We start from the raw sequence: 18,146 nt of genomic DNA on the forward strand, positions 1-18,146 counted from the left end.
GCGGGCTTCAGTAGTTGTGGCACGTGGGCTTCAGTAGTTGTGGCACATGGGCTCAGTAGTGGCTTGCGGGCTCCAGAGCGCTGGCTCAGTTGTTGTGGTGCACAGGCTTAGTTGCTCCATAGCATGTGGGATCTTCCTGGACCAGGGCTCGAACCCGTGTCCCCTGGGTTGGCAGGTGGATTCTTAACCACTGCGCCACCAGGGAAGCCCTCTACTGAGCTTTAGCATCCAGAATTTTTATTGGGGTTTCATTATGTAGGCATGATTAATTAGATCATTGGCCAGGTGTTTGAACTCAATCTCCAGCCAACCTCCCATCCCCCTCATGTCCCTGGAGATCCAGCTGGCCCAAAGTTGCATTATGTGATTGTCTTCTGGTGACCAGCTCTCTTCCTGAAGCTATCTAGGGGCCCACTGTGAGTCACCTCATTAGCATAACAAAGACACTTCTGTCTCTTTAGGAAATGCCAGGGTTTTTTGAAGCTCTGTGCCAGGAGCTAGGGACAAAGACCAGATGTATTCTTTATTATGCCACAGACCTAGAAACAGAGTAAGCACTCAGATCTTGTTTTCTAAAGTCATTCCCCTACTAAAAGGAACTAGGGCTCCTTGAAGAAATGGCTGATTCCAGGTTGGGGAAGGGAACGTAACAGATGAGCCTGGGACGTCTTGTTGAGTAGGTAGGTTCTCAGTGTCTAAAGGATATAGGAACCAGCTTGAGGAGTTTCCCACAGGCCAAATATGGGGCAGTTTGAACATCAAAAATCAATATAATGATTATACAATGAACATAATGGATTATATTACATCAAATTAAAAAAAAAATCAATCCTTGTGCTACTCAAAAAAAAAAAAAGGGAGGCACAGGAGAAAGTCTTTTTTTTTTTTGGACTTTTTTTTTTCTTTTTAACATCTTTATTGGACTATAATTGCTTTACAATGGTGTGTTAGTTTCTGCTGTATAATAAAGTGAATCAGCTATACATATACATATATCCCCATATCTCCTCCCTCTTGCGTCTCCCTCCCACGCTGCCTATCACACCCCTCTAGGTGGTCACAAAGCACCAAGCTGATCTCCCTGTGCTATGCGGTTGCTTCCCACTAGCTATCTATTTTACATTTGGTAGTGTATATATGTCCATGCCACTCTCTCACTTCGTCTCAGCTTACCCTTCCCCCTCCCCGTGTCCTCAAGTCCATTCTGCACGTCTGCATCTTTATTCCTGTCCTGCCCCTAGGTTCTTCAGAACCTTTTTTTTTCTTTTTAGATTCCATATATATGTGTTAGCATACAGTATTTGTTTTTCTCTTTCTGACTTACTTCAATCTGTGTGACAGACTCTAGGTCCATCTACCTCACTACAAATAACTCAATTTCGTTTCTTTTTATGGCTGAGTAATATTCCATTGTATATATGTGCCACATCTTCTTTATCCATTCATCTGTCAGTGGACACTTAGGTTGCTTCCATGTCCTGGCTATTGTAAATAGAGCTGCAATGAACATTGTGGTACATGACTCTTTATGAATTATGGTTTTCTCAGGGTATATGCCCTGTAGTGGGATTGCTGGGTCATATGGTAGTTCTATTTTTAGTTTTTTAAGGAACCTCCATACTGTTCTCCATAGTGGCTGTATCAATTTACATTCCCACCAACAGTGCAAGAGGGTTCCCTTTTCTCCACACCCTCTCCAGCATTTGCTGTTTGTAGATTTTCTGATGATGCCCATTCTTACTGGTGTGAGGTGATACCTCATTGTAGTTTTGATTTGCATTTCTCTAATAATTAGTGATGTTGAGCAGCTTTTCATGTGCTTCTAGGCCATCTGTATGTCTTCTTTGGGGAAATGTCTTAATTTAGGTCTTCTGCCCATTTTTGGATTGGGTTATTTGTTTTTTTAATATTGAACTGCATGACCTGTTTATATATTTTGGCAATTAATCTTTTGTCCGTTGATTCATTTGCAAATATTTTCTCCCATTCTGAGGGTTGTCTTTTCGTCTTGTTTATGGTTTCCTTTGCTGTGCAAAAGCTTTGAAGTTTCATTAGGTCCCATTTGTTTATTTTTGTTTTTATTTCCATTACTCTAGGAGGTGGATCAAAAAAGATCTTGCTGTGAGTTATGTCAAAGAGTGTTCTTCCTATGTTTTCCTTTAAGAGGTTTATAGTGTCTGGTCTTACATTTAGGTCTCTAATCCATTTTGAGTTTATTTTTGTGTATGGTGTTAGGGAGTGTTCTCATTTCATTCTTTTACATGTAGCTGTCCAGTTTTCCCAGCACCACTTATTGAAGAGACTGTCTTTTCTCCATTGTATATCCTTGCCTCCTTTGTCATAGATTAGTTGACCATAGGTGTGTGGGTTTATCTCTGGGCTTTCTATCTTGTTCCATTGATCTATGTTTCTGTTTTTGTGCCAGTACCATATTGTCTTGATTAGTGTAGCTTTGTAGTATAGTCTGAAGTCCGGGAGTCTGATTCCTCCAGCTCCGTTTTTTTCCCTCAAGACTGCTTTGGCTATTCGGGGTCTTTTGTGTCTCCATACAAATTTTAAGATTTTTTGTTTTAGTTCCGTAAAAAATGCCATTGGTAATTTGATAGGGATTGCATTGAATCTGCAGATTGCTTTGGGTAGTATAGTCATTTTCACAATATTGATTCTTCCAATCCAAGAACATGGTATATCTCTCTATCTGTTTGTATCATCTTTAATTTCTTTTATCAGTGTCTTATAGTTTTCTGCATACAGGTCTTTTGTCTCCCTAGGTAGGTTTATTCCTAGGTATTTTATTCTTTTTGTTGCAATGGTAAATGGGAGTGTTTCCTTAATTTCTCTTTCAGATTTTTCATCATTAGTGTATAGGAATGCAAGAGATTTCTGTGCATTAATTTTGTATCCTGCAACTTTACCAAATTCATTGACTAGCTCTAGTAGTTTTCTGGTGGCATCTTTAGGATTCTCTATGTATAGTATCATGTCATCTGCACACAGTGACAGTTTTACTTCTTCTTTTCCAATTTATATTCCTTTTATTTCTTTTTCTTCTCTGATTGCCGTGGCTAGGACTTCCAAAACTATGTTGAATAATAGTGGTGAGAGTGGACATCCTTGTCTTGTTCCTGATCTTAGAGGAAATGCTTTCAGTTTTTCACCATTGAGAATGATGTTTGCTGTGGGTTTGTCGTATATGGCCTTTATTATGTTGTGGTAGGCTCCCTGTATGCCCACTTTCTGGAGAGTTTTTATCATAAATGGGTGTAGAATTTTGTCAAAAGCTTTTTCTGCATCTATTGAGATGATCATATGGTTTTTATTCTTCAGTTTGTTAATATGGTGTATCACATTGATTGATTTGTGTATATTGAAGAATCCTTGCATCCCTGGGATAAATCCCACTTGATCATGGTGTATGATCCTTTTAATGTGTTGTTGGATTCTGTTTGCTAGTATTTTGTTGAGGATTTTTGCATCTATATTCATCAGTGATGTTGGTCTGTAATTTTCTTTTTTTGTAGTATCTTTGTCTGGTTTTGGTATCAGGGTGATGGTGGCCCCATAGAATGAGTTTGGGAGTGTTCCTTCCTCTGCAATTTTTTGGAAGAGTTTGAGAAGGATGGGTGTTAGCTCTTCTCTAAATGTTGGATAGAATTCACCTGTGAAGCCATCTGGTCCTGGACTTTAGTTTGTTGGAAGATTTTTAATCACAGTTTCAATTTCATTACTTGTGATTGGTCTGTTCATGTTGTCTATTTCTTCCTGGTTCAGTCTTGGAAGGTTATACCTTTCTAAGAATTTGTCCATTTCTTCCAGGTTGTCCATTTGATTGGCATAGAGTTGCTTGTAGTAGTCTCTTAGGATGCTTTGTATTTCTGTGGTGTCTGGTGTAACTTCTCCTTTTTCATTTCTAGCTAATGGTTTATCAATTTTGTTTATCTTCTCAAAGAACTAGCTTTTAGTTGTATTGATCTTTGCTATTGTTTTGTTTCTGTTTCATTTATTTCTGCTCTGATATGTATTTCTTTCCTTCTGCTCACTTTCGGTTTTGTTTGTTCTCCTTTTTTAGTTCCTTTAGGTGTAAGGTTAGATTGTTTATTTGAGATTTTTCTTGTTTCTTGAGGTAGGCTTGTATAGCTATAAACTTCCCTGTTAGAACTGCTTTTGCTGCATCCCATAGGTTTTGGATCGTCGTGTTTTCATTGTCATTTTTCTCTAGGTATTTTTTGATTTCCTCTTTGATTTCTTCAGTGATCTCTTGGTTATTTAGTAACGTATTGTTTAGCCTCCATGTGTTTGTTTTTTTTTTATGTTTTTTTCCCTGTAATTCATTTCTAATCTCATAGCGTTGTGGTCAGAAAAGATGCTTGATATGATTTCAATTTTCTTAAATTTACTGAGGCTTGATTTGTGACCCAAGATGTGATCTATCCTGGAGAATGTTCTGTGCGCACTTGAGAAGAAATTGTAATCTGCTGTTTTTGGATGGAATGTCCTATAAATATCAATGAAATCTATCTAGTCTGTTGTGTCATTTAAAGCTTCTGTTTCTTTATTTATTTTCATTTTGGATGATCTGCCCATTGGTGTAAGTGAGGTGTTAAAGTCCCCCACTATTGTGTTACTGTCGATTTCCTCTTTTATAAGCTGTTAGCTGTTGCCTTATGTACTGAGGTGCTCCTATGTTGGGTGCATGTATGTTTATAATTGTTATATCTTCTTCTTGGATTGATCCCTTGATCATTATGTAGCGTCCTTCCATGTCTCTTGTAAGGAGGAAGTCTTTACAGAAGGTTTCCAGATTATAAATAAAGAAGGCATGATAGAATTAGGAAATTACCTGTTTGCAGTCCCTAGTGTAATAATTGATTTAAGCAAGGATTAGGTGAAATGTATTTGAGGAACAGATATTGACATAGTCTCAAAACATCATGCCAGGAACTAAACCACTTAGACGTGCCAAAAATAAATAAATCAGTGGGGAAAAAAAAGTCCCCCATAGATTATTTACTAAGCATAAAGGGAAAAATGTACCTTTACAAAGAATCAAATTTAACATCATCATTTATGTTACAACTTGACCTTATGTACCTCCTGATATGATGTGTAGCAAGGTGTATATGACATCATCTATGCAATTTTGTGTCAAAAAAGTTTAACCTGAATCTAATGGGGAAACAATCAGACAAATTCAGAACGTGGGGCAGTCTAGGAGACAACAGGCCAGGCTCTTTAAAGAGTCTATGTTGTAGACAGTAACAACAACAATAAAACGTGGGGTGGGTAGTGTTCTAAGATTTTAAAAGACTAATGAAATATAAACAAATGTATTGTATAAACTTTGATCTTGAATCGGAGAGAAAAGGCCATTGTCTGGACATTTGAGGACATTTGAATTGAATTTTCTATTAGGTAATATTAGATTTATGTTAATTTTTCAAATTGTAATAATGGTGTTGTAGTTCTGTAGGTTCATATCTTTTTCTTGGAGATGAATTTTGCAGTAGTTTAAGGGTGAGGGCTGTGGTGTCTGCAACATACTTTCAAGTGGTTCAGCAAAATTTTGTTTTTATACATAACACACACATACATACATGTGTATTACAAGTGTTTGTGTGTGTGTGTGTTTATAGATAGATATTGATCAAGCAAAAGTAGTGAATCTAGGTGAAGGGAACGTGGGTCTTCATTGTACCTTTCAACTTTTCTGAAGTTTTCAAGATAAAGAGTGTCAGGGGAACTATTTTCCCATGCCCACAAAACAAAATAAAACAAACAAAAAAACTAGTATCAACTGTATTATGAATTATTTATGATATTGCCATATGAGAATACCATTTTTTGATAGGACTAGTTGGTGAATAACTAGTTTTGAATTATATAAAAGTCTTGAGTACTTATTATATCTGTAAAACATGAAGACCTTCTAATTTTACTCTGGGTAGACTCATACGATAGCAAATGGTAATTTAAGGAAACAAATTTAACGATTATTTATTTAATTTTGACTAGTTAAAATTTTTTTCACTATAGAGACTTCCCTGGCTGTCTAGTGGTTTAGACTCTGTGCTTCCACTGCAGGGGGCATGGGTTCGATCCCTGGTTGGGGGACTAAGATCCCACAAGCTGAGTGGCTCAGCCAAAAAAAATTAAATTAAAAAAAATTTTTTTTCACTATAAATTAACAAACTTGTAATAATGAAAATTTGGAAAATAGAGAAAGGGCAAAAACCTACCAGTAATTCCATCTCCTCAGAAAAAATCACTATTAGTAATTAAATAAATATTGGAATATTTATTTAAATTTTATTTCACATGCACCTAAATTTCTATTTTTTAAAAAATTTAATTAATTAATTTATTTATGGCTGCATTGGGTCTTCGTTGCTGTGTGCAGGCTTTCTCTAGTTTCAGAGAGTGCGGGCTACTCTTCATTGCGGTGTGCTTGCTTCTCATTGCAGTGGCTTCGCTTGTGGAGCAGGAGCTCTAGGTGCACGGACTTCAGTAGTTGTGGCTCGCTGGCTCTAGAGCGCAGGCTGAGTCGTTGTGGTGCACGGGTTTAGTTGCTCCGCGGCATGTGGGATCCTCCTGGACTAGGGCTCAAACCCATGTCCCTTGCATTGGCAGGCAGATTCCTAACCACTGTGCCACCAAGGAAGTCCCTAAATCTCTATTTTATTATAAAAATATTTATCATATTCTTCAGACAGTCTTTACAACCTTATTTAAAAAATCTTACAGAAAAATCTTTCTAAAGTAATAAATACTGGTATAGTCTGTGTTACAACAAGGATTACTTTTGGGAAGTTATCATAAAAGCTGCTTTGTTTTGAGTTTTACTGTCCTTTTTCAACCTGCATGGGAGGGGGACCCCTTCCCCTGTCTTGGGATGAAAACTCTGATGGACTCCATGACTTTTCTGGTCATTTTTGGTCATAAAGTATGACAGGTATCTTAAGGTACAAAGTCTTAATTTGACGGTAGAATGTCCAGTCCTATGTAATACTAAGTAATACTAAATAAATGAAGTCAAAGTTTCCAGTTTAATTCAAAGTGAAACTTCTCCCCTCCTTATTGTCTGCTCTCTGGCCTATTTGCTAGTAGCTATTTTATAATATCTCCTTAGGGTTTGGGGCGTGGATGGGGGAAGCAGGAGATAAAGAGAAGTGGGAAAGTTCTTACTTGGCACTGTCACAAGAGGACTTTGTGCTGTCTCATTGTCAGGTGTTTAAACTTGACTCTTCTTCCAGGCAGCGTGTTTAGTGCTCCTTTGGAGACACTGTCCATGGGTGTCTCCGGACCTGGCACCTTGCACTGAGCACGTTTACTCTGAGAAGTGTGCTTCTGATGGTCCTCACTCCATCCTCGGAGCCCTGTACCTCTGGTTTCCCCTCTTTTGAGGTCTTTCGTCTGTTCTCCTCTCTGGTTGCCCAATGGGCCAGGATCGAAGATCTCCCCCACCCCTACCCCGCTCCCAAGGGAATGCTCCTGAGTTCTTTATTCTGGGAGCACAGGCCGGTTCCTCTCCAGCAGCAGTGCTCACTTGCTAAAGCAACTAGTCAGGCCTTCTGCCCTCTGGATTTCCCGGGCAGGAGTCATTCACCAGTCTGAGTGCAGGGGATACATAGCGCCTTCTTTGAGGTTCCTGGGGTTTGAGGTGAGAACACAGCCCTCCACCCCCAAACGTCTCTTCATTTGAGGCACATGAAGGAGCTCAAAATACCTTTCTAACATTCTCTGAAGAAATCCTCAAAAATCCTCTCTTGTTATCTCCATACTCTCTACCCTTTCATATCCTTGATGTCAGGGAGGCACTTTTCAAGTTCTTAAACTTGTTCTCAGATATTTCCTTTGAAAATTTAACTTTTTTTTTTTTTTTTTTTTCAATTTATCTTTTGGCCGTGCTGCATGGCATGTGGGATCTTGGTTCCCTGACCAGGGATCGAACCCAGGCCCCCTGCATTGGAAGCGCGGAGTCTTAACCACTGGACCACCAGGGAAGTCCCATCCTTTGAAAATTTATAACTTGATCTGACCCTCTCTTTGGAGTTTCATTTAATTTAATACCCTGTTTACATATGTTTAAAAAACTCGAAGAATACAGTCCCCTGTCCCTATTCTTCCTAAATGTACTTTCACAGGTAACTGCAGTTTACACTTTGACACTATTCTTCCAGGTATTTTACCGCCTTTACAAACACACCTGCATTTTGGTATAACTTCGTTTTTTGGGCTACACAGATGGAATAATTTTGTACTTCAAGTCTACAGACTACTTTTTTCCATTGAACATGACAGCTTTCCAGCCCTGTGATAGATATCTGCCTAGTTAATTTTAATGTTTATGTAGTAGTCCACAATTATGTCCCATAGTTATTTGACTCTTGTTGATTAACATTTAGGTGTTTTCTGATTTCTATAATGAGCACTCTTTTTTTTTTTTTTTTAAACCTATTTTAATTCCTGAATTGTACTTTTTTTTTTTTCTTTTTTTTTGGTTGTGCCACGTGGCTTGTGGGAGTTCCCTGACCAGGGATTGAACCTGGGCCACAACAATGACAGCGCTGAATCCTAACCACTAGACCACCAGGGAACTCCCTATAATGAACACTCTTGCTCTTATATTTTTCATGACTGATAAATTTATCTTGAGTAAATTTGTAAAATTGAAATTTCTGGATCAAAGAGAATTTTATAATTTTGATGATATTTCTAAATTGCCCTGTAAAAAGCTGAAAACATTTTTATTTCTTCTTACTGCATAAGAGAGAGATGAGAATGCCTGTTTCTCTATACCCTTGCCAACCCCCAGGTGTTCTCAATCTTTTAAATCTTACCAACCTGAAAGGTGAAAAATAATAACCTTAAAAAAGAATAATTTGCATTTCTTTAATTTTGAGTGAGATTGAATGTATTTTTTTCCTGTGAAGCATCTTTTTCTGTCTACCTGGAGTTAGACTACAAAGTCTGAGGGCACAGTTCCCGAGACTGCTTTCACTTCTGACACCAACTGCAAGTTGGGGGGGGGGGTCTGTAAAAACCTCCCTCAGATTCAGTCATTTGCTATAAAGACTCACAGAACTCACAGAAAGCTGTCACCCTCATGATTACGGTTCATTGCTAGGAAAGGGTACAGAAAAACCAGCCAAAGGAGGAGATGCATAGAGCAGAGTCTGGGAAGCATTCGTTCATCGTCCTCAGGACGTGCTACCCTCTCAGCACGGATGTGTGACATGACACGTGGAGCGTCGCCAACCTGGGAAGCTCACCTGAGCTTCGGTGTCCAGAGTTTTTATGGGGGCTTCATTATGTAGGCATGCCCGATTGATTGATTGCCCACGGGGTTGAATCCAGCCTACAGCACAGCACCCCCAAAACTTGGCGTGAGTCACCCTAATAGTGTAAACTGTCAAGTGCCTCTGAAGGGCCCACCGTGAATAAAGGTACTCCCAACACTCAGGAAGTTCCAGGGGGTTAGAGGTTACTTGCCAGGAACTGGGGAAAGGCCAGACTTCTCTTTGGGCAAGGCCAAATTCTTTACTACACACTGTCCTATGCCCGTTCTTATATCGGGATATTTGGTTCCTTTTGTAGAGATCATAACCCAAAAATACTCTATGAGTGTAAAACTAAACTATAGAATCCAAAATTATTTTCCGAATTTAAAATTATGATTGTTCCTGTTGCGGCATTTTGTTACTTATTTCCTAATACGTCTGTGTGTTGGTGTTGTCGCTGCCATTTTTAGTAGCTTTTGTATTTTAGAAGCCCTGGCAGAGGAGCTGTTAAGAATGACAGGTTTGTGGGATGTAGGTTCAGGGCCTGCGCCAGCCAGTTTGTAACTTGGCGCTCTTAGGGCAAAGCTTAATCTTCTCTGGCCTTAATCCCCATGTCTGAGAAACGTAGACCATAACCTCTGCCTTCCTCACAGCGTTGTTGTGAGTCAGATGAGAACTGTGCGTGAAAATGCATTACAGTCTCTGAGAGCCTGACAGATTGAAATGAGAAGAAAATATGCTTAGACATTTTAAATTTGCTTACGCATTCTGCTAGAGTTGGTCGTTTAGTCTGTTTTCAGGTTTTCTGCTGTTGTGATTAGCACTGGTCTGAGACCTTTTTTACTTAAAAGAGAATATTGATATTTTCTTGGTTTATATTTTCTCCAAGTTGAGATACTGGGTCAAAGCAAATATATAATTTCATGACTCTTAATAAAAATCTGAGTAATTTTAAAAGGTGAAACTGTCTTGAAATGGGATAGATTTCAGTGCATGAGATGCCTGATTTAGGTAGATTTCTGGATCTACCAAGTTTAAGAGAAGATATTTATAGCTTTATTTGTAGTGGGTGAGGAGTTTGGGATAATTTTTTTTTCCAACTTCATTGAGGTATGATTGACAAATAAAATTTTATATACTTGGGTTGTACAATGTGATTTTTTTTTAGGGTGTATAATGTGACGTTTGATATGTGTGTACAATGCTTAACCATAGCCCACACATCCCCACTTCATATCGCTAACATTGTGTATGTGTGTGTGTGTGTGTGTGTGCATGTGCGTGCGTGCGCACTGAGAACACACAAGATCTACTTTCAGCAAATTTCACAGGTACTGTAAGAGTTTGGAATAGTTTGCGGGTCCATTTTTTTCCTTTTCCTTTTTCCTCTTATGTCCATTAGAGGGCACTGGAGAAAAAGCACTAAGGAAAAATTTGGACGTCCATGTAAATTATTTTTTGAAATGAAATGATTTTGGACTTTATGAACTTTAAGCAGCTGGCTTATGATATTTCAGGTTTCTCATAGAAATCACTCATAAAATCATCAGATCTAGGGGAAAAAAATATATTTCCAACTTCAGTACAGCATGAAAATAATTGCCCTGTTTTTTGTTTTTCATTATTTTTAGGTTACAGCAGGGTTTCCATATGTGTCCTGTGTGTTCATTTGATATTGGAGACAGTATACTAAAATTCAGTGATGGATGTTATTACCGCTTGGCTCTTCTTTTTTGTATCTCTGGGGAGCATTTTCTTTGGGGTCCATCCACGCAGGTTCCTGAGCTGCTTTCTGCATGTTCATCATTCTACATCACATTAATTGCCTTGGTTGTTACTGCAGAGGAAGCAGTACGCGCTAATACCTAAGAGCCTCAGCTGTAGAGTTGGGCCAGAGCACTCCTACTGTAAGACCTCTTTTGAATAATATTCGCTAACTTTCATGGTGTCACACTACCTCAGCTTGTGTGTCTGGGCAAGTTATTTCACTCTGTGTGCTAGAGTGGGAGACGGTAACAGTAACTGCTTTATAAAGTTGTTTGGAAGATACAGTAAGTTAATCCATCTAAAGCCTTTATTTTATTGCCTGCCACATAGTATGTCCTTGATAACTAATAACTATTATTGTCTAAGGAGATATCTTCAAATGGGATACGTTTGGTCTGACTAGAATACCACCGTGGTTTCTACCCCCCTCCCTCTGCAGCAAGGCAGTAATTCTAGGGCCAAAGAGAATTTGAAGGGTGGGAGTGAGAACTGAGAACAAGAGAGCTAGAGTTTGAAACGTTGCACGTGCCAAGGGGATGGGGTGTTAGGGGAATATGGCAAGTTGGGGAACTCTCTAAGCAGTTTGGTATGTTAAGAGTGGAGTGCGGTGGGGATGTGTGGAGAGGTGAAATAGAGAAGGAAGGCAGGGGCAGGATCCTGGAGGCCTCTTCATCCTCTGTCATGGGAGTGTGAGCTTTGTCCTAAAGGCAGTGGGAAGCAATGTGATTTGATTGAATAGGATGAGTGGGTTGGAGGTGTGGGGGGAGAGAGCTCCAGGGTAGGTTCAGACGATTAGGAGAAATCGAAGTACACGTTAGATAATCTCATTCAGTCCTCACAAAGACCCTGGTATCTGTACTGTCACCTCCACTTTATCATTTTACAGGGCAGGACACAAGCTTAGAGAAGCAAAGCAATTTGTCCAGGGTCGGATGGCTGCCTCCTAAGTGGTGGGACCAAGCCCAGGCTCCATCTCTTTGTCTCACTCCCCTTTGCTGCCTCCCCAGGAGGGAAGCTGAGGAGTTTGGGTAGAGAACAAGGAGTCAGGAAGAGCCTGCCAATGCTTAGGTTGTTTATTTTCTGTTTCTCTCATGTTATGCTTGTAAATGTAAAGCAGATTGCTACTTGTTTTCTTCCTGCAGTAAATAAATGTTGCTAAAATACTCCCCACAGCATGTTCTGGTTAAGCAGGCAAACAGTGGTATCAGTATCATTAGTTTTGGAAATAAAGGCGGATGCTTGGTAATTACTCACCAGAGAAACATTTCAATTTACAAAAGGAGCTCGGTGTGTCCAGTTCTGATTATAAGGCTGCATAGTACTGCAGTGTAACAACATGAAGCTGGTTCTCCTTTCATAATTATTTTTAAGGCTTTAAGTGTTAAATTTACCCTCAAATGTAAAGTGATGTCTCTTCAACCCCAAGGTTGGCACTTAACCAATGAGGTGGAATTTTTACCTTAAAGTCTTTAACAAATCCCCTTTTTGTCTTGTTTTTATCCTAGGCAATATTGGGGTGGTACTGTGGTTTCTGGGATGAAGGTGTGGAAATGAATTAGGTAATATTGTATAATATCTTTTTCTTTTTCTTTTTTTTTTTTTTAAGAGAATTGGTACCACTTTTTGGCTCCCATTATTACAGCAGATTCATATATTTCCGTCTATTTATAAAGAACTTTTCACTTATTTATAGTCATTTTCCTATAGTCATTTATAGTCACTTTCCTAAGTGCCTAGGAAGTGAGCTTATAATCAGTTTTCCGTTTTGTGTATCAGAAAATAGCAGCTTGGAGAGGGCATGCGTTTTCTTTCAAGACAAGTGTGATGGGTTTGGGAGTTGGGGAGGGGTGGAAGGTTGGAGACAGGGAGACTTTAGTTTGGCTATTGCACTTGTCCCTTAGGTGAAACCAAGGCTGGGGGCAAAAGCAGTGGCATTGTGGATGGAGAGAACCCATACGTTGAGAATTAAAAGTTTAGAACTTGGTCACGTGTTGTCCAATGGGTGTGCAGGAGAGGAAGGAATCCAGATTGACCAGTTCTGGGATCTTCATTTATTTCTGCTTAGACTATGTAACGGCTATGAAAAAATAAATAAAAATGTATGGGTCCTATGTCAGTTGTTGTGTTGTTATATTCTGGGCAAACAGGGGAAAATGTCTGCAGATAGGAGATTAGAATTAGAATTTGAATGGGGCTTTGCACTTCCTTGGAGAGTGTTGTGAACCATTGTATTTCTTTTCAGAAATGGAGTTACTGCTGCATATGCAAGATAGGACTAAACTGTCATAGAGGGAAAGAATGATAAATGTTTGTCCTGAATACCCAAGACCTTTAATCATAGCCGCTGATCTCTTTCCATATGAATTATGTGTCCAAATGATTGAATCTGGAGTAGCTGCACTCACATTTTATAATAGATAATTTCTCTAGTGTTGGGACATGGACAGTGTTCCATGGCCATTCTTTTTTTTTTTTTAATAAATTTATTTATTTATTTTTGGCTGCGTTGGGTCTTTGTTGTGGTGCACAGGCTTCTCATTGCGGTGCGCGGGCTTCTCGTTGCCACGGCCTCTCTTGTTGTGGAGCACGGGCTCTAGGCCTGCAGGCTCAGTAGTTGTGGCTCGCAGGCTCTAGAGTGCAGGCTCAGTAGTTGTGGCTCACGGGCTTAGTTGCTCCGCGGCATGTGGGATCTTCCCGGACCAGGGCTCGAACCCTTGTCCCCTGCATTGGCAGGTGGATTCTCAACCACTGCGCCACCAGGGAAGCCCTCCATGGCCATTCTTTAAGAGTGTGTTCATTTTATGGGGGTCATAAGTTCATGTTTAAAACCATATTGGGGTGTCTTTGGAGCTCTGAGCACAGTGGTCAGAGGCCAGTGTTATGCTGGGTCCAGTTTTGGATTTACGTGGCCTTTAGGGTAAGCAGTTAAGCTGGTGATATTTTGTGGTGACAGGCTTTTGAGGGCAGATATTGCCACCTACTATCAATTCTTGCATGATTAGTAGGGAATTACAGTAACTTGCTTTGGAATTACTTCAGGGACATTTAAATGCTCTCAAGGTCAAGGTTAGTTCACTTTGCTCCACCACAAGACTTCCTTGGAACTCAAGCTCACATCTTTGCTTTTAGGTCTGAAATAGACTTAAAAAAAAAAAAAGAACAAGCCTTAGGATTCTTTTTAAAAAATATTTATTTATTTATTTGGTTGCACTGGGTCTTAGTTGCGGCAGGCGGGCTCCTTAGTCGCAGCATGTGAACTCTTAGTTGCGGCATGCATGTGGGATCTAGTTCCCTGACCAGGGATCGAACCCAGTTCCCCTGCACTGGGAGCTTGGAGTCTTATCCACTGCGCCACCAGGGACGTCCCTGGTGGGACAGCAAATCCCTATTCCCTTCCTGCCCAGGTTCAAACATGGATCACCCTCCTTTTTCTGTATTAGTTGAGCACAGACCCGAGACGTCATGTCATCTGTGAGGTGTTGTCACTTTTAGGTAGAAAGGGCATTGTTGTGAGTCTGCTCATCGGTTCACTGGGGTCTAGACACTGAAAATGGACAGGCACTGAGGGTAGTTTAGGGCTTGGTGGTAGGGCTCCTGCCCAGGTGAGTTATTTTGCATTTCTGCAGCTCTTAGTAAGATCTGGTGAATGTCTCCTCTGAAGTGTAACACAGACTTTGTGGGTTGTCTCAAAATGATTAATTAGCACTTTAACCATCTTCCAAAAAGGTATTGAGATAACTTTAAAATATATATACGTGTAATGAGATTTAAAAAGAGAGGAAGAAATCAATGTAAAGGGTGAATGGGGGGGGTCATCTTGTAATATGACGTCGCTGACAGAATATAAGACAAGGATGATGCAAGGCCTGATACAGTGATCAGAGTTGTGCTGTGAATTTTCCAGTGGCCAGAGTCAAAAGGAAACACAGTTTTATATTATCCTTCAGATTTATTTCTGTCACTGAAGACACATTTTCACCATGGGATCTTCTGTAAGAAGCCTTTGGGGCTGCAGGTGGAGGTGGTGGAGTGACTTGGTTTCTGAGCAGGTGGCTGTCTGGGCAGCTCAGAGCAAATTTTTGACTTGTTTTTGGGGTTTGCAGATGTTATAACCAGCACTCCTATAATTTAGTGAAGTCGTATTATGTATCAGGCGTTGTGCCAGGTAATTTTGTTTCATTTAATCTTTGACACAGTTCTGCTCCATAGATATTACTTTTCTCTCTTTTCAGGTGAGGAAATTGAAATTTAGAGAAATAACTTGCTGAAGTTGGGCAGCTGTCTGTACTCAGATTGTGAAAACTATTTGACATCTAGATAAGTGGATTATTGATTTATGTTTTGTGGATATATGTATTTGAATATGTAGTTACTTTCCTTGGGGAAAAAAAAAAAAAAAGACCCTGGTGTGTCTTTAGCTCAGTGTGTGACTGGAAATGTGATCACTTGGAAGAGAACAGGTTTATGGGCTGCGGTTCGTGATGAACCCTTCTATCCATGCTACGTGTGTATGATTGTCATGCTGTTATTTCCCTTGCCCATTACCAATTCTGGGTTTCATTCATTTTAATACAGAGAGAAAAGGAGCGGCAGGAAGGGGAAACCAGTTTGATCAGGAGCGCAGTGAAGAATGAAGCCAGTGAAAGAAGAGCTATGATAACTCCTGCTCTCCGAGAAGCCCTGACTAAACAAGGTGAAAGTCCTCAAGAACTGTTATAACTCTACACTCTTAAGCATTCTAAAAGAGGAAACATGAAATAGGGATTGCCAAGAGGAACAAAGATAAAGAAGTCCCGCTATAGTTGGCTCAGCTGCTGTGTGGTCGTGGCAGCTGTAGCTGTTTCGGGAGTCACGGTCTTGTTTCTGTGGATCCCTTGTGCGTTGGCTGCCTGGACCGGCGAGGGTTCTTCTTCGCTTGGTTTGTTGGGACGGCACTTCACCGTCAGTGAGGCTCAGGCATGCAGACGGAAGGTGCAGTCTCTGGTTTCTTTACACGGCACTGTTTATTAAGGGGAAATTATTAAACCTCATGTGATATCAGGCTGGGTTAATTAGAAGTGTTTTATGTAGAAGTATATCTGGACCTCTGTGGTCCCACCTTATGAAGAAGGCTGCAGCTGAATGAACGAATAATATTGGTTTCCTGTAGAAGAAAGAGTAATAGACTGGGGGTGAGTAGACCGACTCGACTTCCTTCCCTCCCTCCCTCTTTCTATAATTACTGAGATCCTTTTATGTGACAGTTCCGGCAATGCAGAGGAACTTAAGATACTTGAAATATCTCCTTCAAGGAGCTCTCAACTTATTAGAGGAGACAGACAAAAATATACAGATTTTTTTACATAGAAATATATATGCCTTTCAATTAGAGTAGAATAAAGTGATTTTTTTTTTTTTTTTTTTAAAGAGAAGTATTTTCCCATCCTGAGGTTATACAAATATCCTGGATTTTTTTCCCATACGTTTTATTTTATTTTTATTTTTTTATTTTTTAAGATTTATTGATTGATTGATTGATTGCTATGTTGGGTCTTCGTTTCTGTGCGAGGGCTTTCTCTAGTTGCGGCAAGCAGGGGCCACTCTTCATCGCGGTGCGTGGGCCTCTCACTATCGTGGCCTCTCCTGTTGCGGAGCACAGGCTCCAGACGCGCAGGCTCAGTAGTTGTGGCTCACGGGCCCAGTTGCTCCGCGGCATGTGGGATCTTCCCAGACCAGGGCACGAACCCGTGTCCCCTGCATTAGCAGGCAGATTCTCAACCACTGCGCCACCAGGGAAGCCCTATTTTATTTTTTTTTAAGAAATAAAGTGATTTTTTTTTTACGTCAAATCATATTTAATACTTCTGATTATTGTTCTGTTTGTCAGTATTGATGCAGAATTAAAAGTCTCATTCATATAGGAATAAAGTGATTTTTATAATAGGTTTAAATCTGTCATCTTGCTGTTTGTTTTCTACTTGTCTCATGTGTTCTTTGATTTCCTTTCTCTTGTTTTACTGCCTTCTTTTAGATTGTTTTTTAAATTATATGATTCTGTTTTACATCCTTTGTTAGCTTATTAGCTATAGCACCGTTTTGTTCCTTGGTGGTTGCTTGAGGTTTTATACTATACTGTATCACAGTATGTCATCACGTGGTGTTATACCACTTCATGTAAAGTGGAAGAACCTTCAATACTTCTGTTTTTGCCCTCCTCAACCTCTATGCAATTGTTTTCATACATTTTAGTTTTACACATGTTTTAAGCCCTGTGCTACATTGCTATTCTTTTGGTTTAAACAATTATCTATTACAGATTTAATTAGGAAAAAATTTTATATATTGACTCATGTAGTTACCACTTTTGGTACTTTTCATTCCTCTGTGTAAATCTGTGTTGTCTGATGGCCTTTTCCTTCTGCCTGAAGGACTCCTTTTTGCATTTCTTGTAGTGTGGGTTTGTTGGTGATGAATTATTTCAGCTTTTGTATATCTGAAAAAGGCTTTCTTTTGCCTTCATTTTTTTTTTTTTAAATTTTATTTATTTATTTATTTATTTATTTATTTTTGGCTGTGTTGGGTCTTCGTTTCTGTGCGAGGGCTTTCTCTAGTTGCGGCAAGCGGGGGCCGCTCTTCATCGCGGTGCGCGGGCCTCTCACCACCGCGGCCTCTCTTGTTGCGGAGCACAGGCTCCAGACGCGCAGGCTCAGTAGCTGTGGCTCACGGGCCTAGTCGCTCCGCGGCATGTGGGATCTTCCCAGACCAGGGCTCGAACCCGTGTCCCCTGCATTGGCAGGCAGATTCTCAACCACTGCGCCACCAGGGAAGCCCCTTGCCTTCATTTTTGAAGGATTTTTTTTGTTATTTAATTTTGTTTTATTTTTGAAGGATATTTTCTGATGTGTCTAGAATTGGCAGTTTTTTTCCTTTTTGCACTTTAAGGGTGTTATTCCACTGTCTGCTGGATCACAGTGCTTCTCATGAGGGCTCTGCAGTCATCTTTTGTTCGTTCCTTTCAAATGTAATGTTTTTTACCCCCTGATTTTCTTCTAACAACTGATTTTGAATGATTTTAATTATAATATATCTCAGTGTAGTTTTCTTCATGCTTCTTTACTTGGG

At 39.8% G+C, this 18,146-nt stretch overlaps 1 protein-coding gene and 1 non-coding gene across 3 annotated transcripts in view; one reads left to right on the forward strand and one right to left on the reverse strand.

The window, feature by feature from the left end:
• The window catches only part of LOC132349231 (S-adenosyl-L-methionine-dependent tRNA 4-demethylwyosine synthase TYW1), a 206,533-nt gene that overhangs the window by 21,491 nt on the left and 166,896 nt on the right, over positions 1-18,146 (forward strand). For both annotated transcript variants that reach the window (XM_059897473.1, XM_059897472.1), the window contains exon 8: positions 15,621-15,738. In XM_059897473.1, coding sequence (XP_059753456.1) covers positions 15,621-15,738 — 118 coding nt within the window. The remainder of the gene's footprint in view (positions 1-15,620; positions 15,739-18,146) is intronic.
• On the reverse strand, positions 8,522-8,593 carry TRNAD-GUC (transfer RNA aspartic acid (anticodon GUC)). Its single transcript has one exon. It is a non-coding gene; the product is annotated as a tRNA-Asp (tRNA).

Source organism: Balaenoptera ricei, chromosome 15 (assembly GCF_028023285.1).
Source record: "Balaenoptera ricei isolate mBalRic1 chromosome 15, mBalRic1.hap2, whole genome shotgun sequence".
Classification (NCBI taxonomy): domain Eukaryota; kingdom Metazoa; phylum Chordata; class Mammalia; order Artiodactyla; family Balaenopteridae; genus Balaenoptera; species Balaenoptera ricei.